A 3,198-nucleotide genomic window follows, 5' to 3' on the forward strand; every position below is an offset into this window, starting at 1 on the left:
CTAAACACGTTTGACAGGTGCTTACAAAAGGGCTTGGGTCACCAGGCTAGAGGGGCTTTTGCTGGGGACGCTTCTGCTGGGAGGCTGCTGCCTCTGCTAGCACGACAGCCCGCCAGCTGGTGTTAATCAAATCACTTCCAACTTCTAATTTTTTGGTTCTAGTGGTCTTTTGATCGCCACCCCACCGAACACATACAAAAGTGAAAAGGGACTAACTGACCTTGGCTAGAGGCAGGTGGGGGAGGGAGGGGGAAGGGGGGGCAAGAGGGAACCGGGGAAAGGGACAAGGGGGGAGTAGGCATCTTTCAAGTCCAGTTCTGTAAAGCCTTTTGTCTGGCAGAAGGAAGCTGAGGAAGAGTGTGGGATTCTGGAACAGATGGGTGTCAAGTTTCTGTTAACTTAACCAAAGGCTCAAGGGTAGGGGAGCAACTTTGGGGGGAATGAATGACCAGCCTGGGAGCTCACTGAGCAGAAGTCTGCTCAGCATCCCCCCCCCCCCGCCCCCCCAATAAAAAAACCTTGGACAAGTCCTGGCAGACGTTTTCTTTTGTTTGCTTTTGGCAGCAAAACTCTGCTTGGAAGGAATGTATTTCTGGAAAGTCCTCCTGGGAGCTGGGGGCAGGCCCATATTTGGAAGTCTCTCCACTGCGCCTGCGTTTCATTCTCAAAGATTCAGGAGTTTCAGTTTCATTTCCCCGCCAGAGCGTGGACTGAGTTGCCATCACCGCTGCTAGGCTGAAGGTCTGAGTTGCCGCCACCGCTGCTAGGCTGAAGGTCTCCCGCAGGTATGGCCACGTGCCTTGCATTGGTGCTGGTGCTGCTCTCTCCCGGGCTCAGCACCTGGGCATCATCAGCCCCCCTGGCGCAGCCCCGGATGCCAGTGTTCCAAGGCTGCAAGCACACATTCAACGTGTCGGTGCTGGGAGCGCTCCCGGGAGGGGGCTGGGACAATCTTCGCAACGTGGAACTGGGGCTGGTACTGCAGCGGGACTACTCGCAGTGCAGGACCACGGAGGACGGCGAGTACCTCATCCCCGACGACGTGCACTTGGTGACGCGGCGGGAAAGCGTGGTAGAGACTCGCGCTGAGCTCATCGACCGCTGGGTCGACTACACCGACGCCTGGGCCGCCTCCATCAACACCGAAGTCTCCTTCTTGTCCGCCCTCAACGGCAAGTTTTCCCTGGACTCCGAGAACGTCAAGAAGTACGACCTGGAGTACCAGACGGTCACCACGAGGGTGCAGGTGCGACACAGCGTCTACTCGGTGAAGTCCCCGGAGACCCCCACCTTCCACCCCGACTTCCGAGAGCAGCTGCTGATCCTCAGCGACTATCTGGACAGCAACCGGAGCCTCGAGGCCCAGTACCTGGCCGAGATGCTCGTGCGCAACTACGGCACGCACGTGCTCACCGACGTGGAGGCCGGGGCCACGCTGGTGCAGGAGGACCAGGTGAGGCGGGAGCTGGCGGAGAGTCAGGCCCAGGAGAAGATTAACATCACCCTCGCGGCCTCGGTGCTGTTCTTCCAAAAGCTTGGCATCGGCGCCTCGGTCTCCGGCCAGGTGGACGAGCGGCTCCTCCGGAACTACGTGCAGAACACGGTGGGCTCGCAGCTGCGCAGCCACGGCGGCATGCCCGTGGCCCCGGGCCTGACCCTGCAGAAGTGGCAGGAGAGCATCGGCAACCGCCTGGTGACCATCGGCCGGGCTGGCCTGCCGCTGCCCGACCTGCTGCAGCCGGACGCGCTCCCGGAGCTGCCGCCGCCGTCGGTGGAGCGCTTGGAGGCGGCGGTGCGCAACGCCATCCACCGCTACTACGCCGTCAACGCGCACCCAGGCTGCGTGGAGCGCGAGGAGCCCGCCTTCAACCCCCAGGCCAACGTGGACGACGGCTCGTGCGCCCACGCCCGCGGCGCCAACTTCAGCTTCGGAGGCTTCTTCCAGGAGTGCGAGGTGCTGAGCGGGGCGGACGCCGAGCGCTTCTGCCAGGCGCATCACACCCCGAATCCCCTCACCGGGAACTCCTCTTGCCCCGCCGAGTACCAAGCCTTCAGCCTGTACCGCGGCCTCAAGACCTGGAGCGCGCCCCGGCAGGTGTGCAAGAAGAAATGCAGCAAGTGCTGGCTCTTCTTCCAGTGCTGCCAGGACGTGTGCAGCCCCGAGGACCAGAGCAACAGCGCGCATCTCGCCGCCTCCTGGTGCGTGCCCCCCGAGTTGGCCTCCCCGCCTCCCCTCTCTGGCTTCCTCTTCGGAGGCCTCTATAGCCCCGGGAGCCCCAACCCGCTCACCCAAACCCAGGCCTGCCCAGACCACTTCTATCCCCTGGCCCTGCTGGAGGATCTGAAGGTGTGTGTCAGTAGCGACCGAGAGCTGGGCGCGGCACAGGCCGTCCCCTTCGGAGGGTTCTTTAGCTGCCAACAGGGTAACCCTCTGGCCGGAGTCCTGAAGGGTCAGAGCCCAGGTTTCCTGCAGGAGATGTTTTACCAGGACAGCGCCACTGACCATCCCATGAAGTGCCCAGCAGGTTACAACCAGCACCAGGCGTTCGTCAGTGACGGCTGCCAGATCCTCTACTGCCTCAAGGCAGGCGCCTTGCTGGAGCAGCAGCCCCTGGCCTTGCGGCTACCTCCCTTCCTTCCCCACCCTGCCCTCCTCCGGAGCAATAGAACCCACAGCTTCTCACAGCCAGACAGGGTCGTGGCCCACCGGAGCTCAGAGCCCAGCAGCTGGGTCATTGCCACCACCTTACTGGCCGCGGTGGTGGCTGTCCTGGGAATAAGCTTTGGCCTCTGGAGATGCTACAGGAGTCGGGTCTGGAGGAAACACCAGGGCTATGAGGGAATAGTTGAAAACGCAGATCCTGTGCCTGAAGGTACAAGGTGAGGATTCTGTTACCAGCTTAGAAGTAGTCAAACAGGTCATCCCTGATTGTATCTTTCATGTCCATTTCGTTCCTTGCATTGCTTAGGTCAAGAGTATAGAATTGGTCCCACTTTCTGAAAAGGGCACCCGTAAAGGCTTCACAGCAAACTCTACCTCCTCCCTGCCCCCCCCACACTTTAAGTCTAACACAAATGCAGTTCCTGTCTTTAAAAAACCCCAGAAGCCCCACCATTCTCTAAACATGGTGCAGGCTTCCTTCCTACACCCAATCAATAAATCTGTTTGGTTCAAAAAACATGCGTGATTCTGGTGGC

The 3,198-nt window shown here is 60.4% G+C and overlaps 1 protein-coding gene across 1 annotated transcript; it reads left to right on the forward strand.

Annotated features, from left to right (window-relative positions):
- The first annotated feature begins 787 nt into the window (after positions 1 to 787).
- LOC130041745 (macrophage-expressed gene 1 protein-like) lies at positions 788 to 2,884 on the forward strand. Its single transcript, XM_056133983.1, has one exon. It carries the CDS (start codon positions 788 to 790, stop codon positions 2,882 to 2,884), a length of 2,097 nt encoding a protein of 698 aa, XP_055989958.1.
- The last annotated feature ends 314 nt before the right edge of the window (positions 2,885 to 3,198 follow it).

This window comes from Sorex fumeus, unplaced genomic scaffold (genome assembly GCF_029834395.1).
Source record: "Sorex fumeus unplaced genomic scaffold, SorFum_2.1 ptg000007l, whole genome shotgun sequence".
Lineage (NCBI taxonomy): Eukaryota > Metazoa > Chordata > Mammalia > Eulipotyphla > Soricidae > Sorex > Sorex fumeus.

Bases quoted from the DNA above. Each gene is read 5' to 3' on its own strand.
- LOC130041745 (XM_056133983.1), top strand. From the start codon at position 788: ATGGCCACGTGCCTTGCATTGGTGCTGGTGCTGCTCTCTCCCGGGCTC.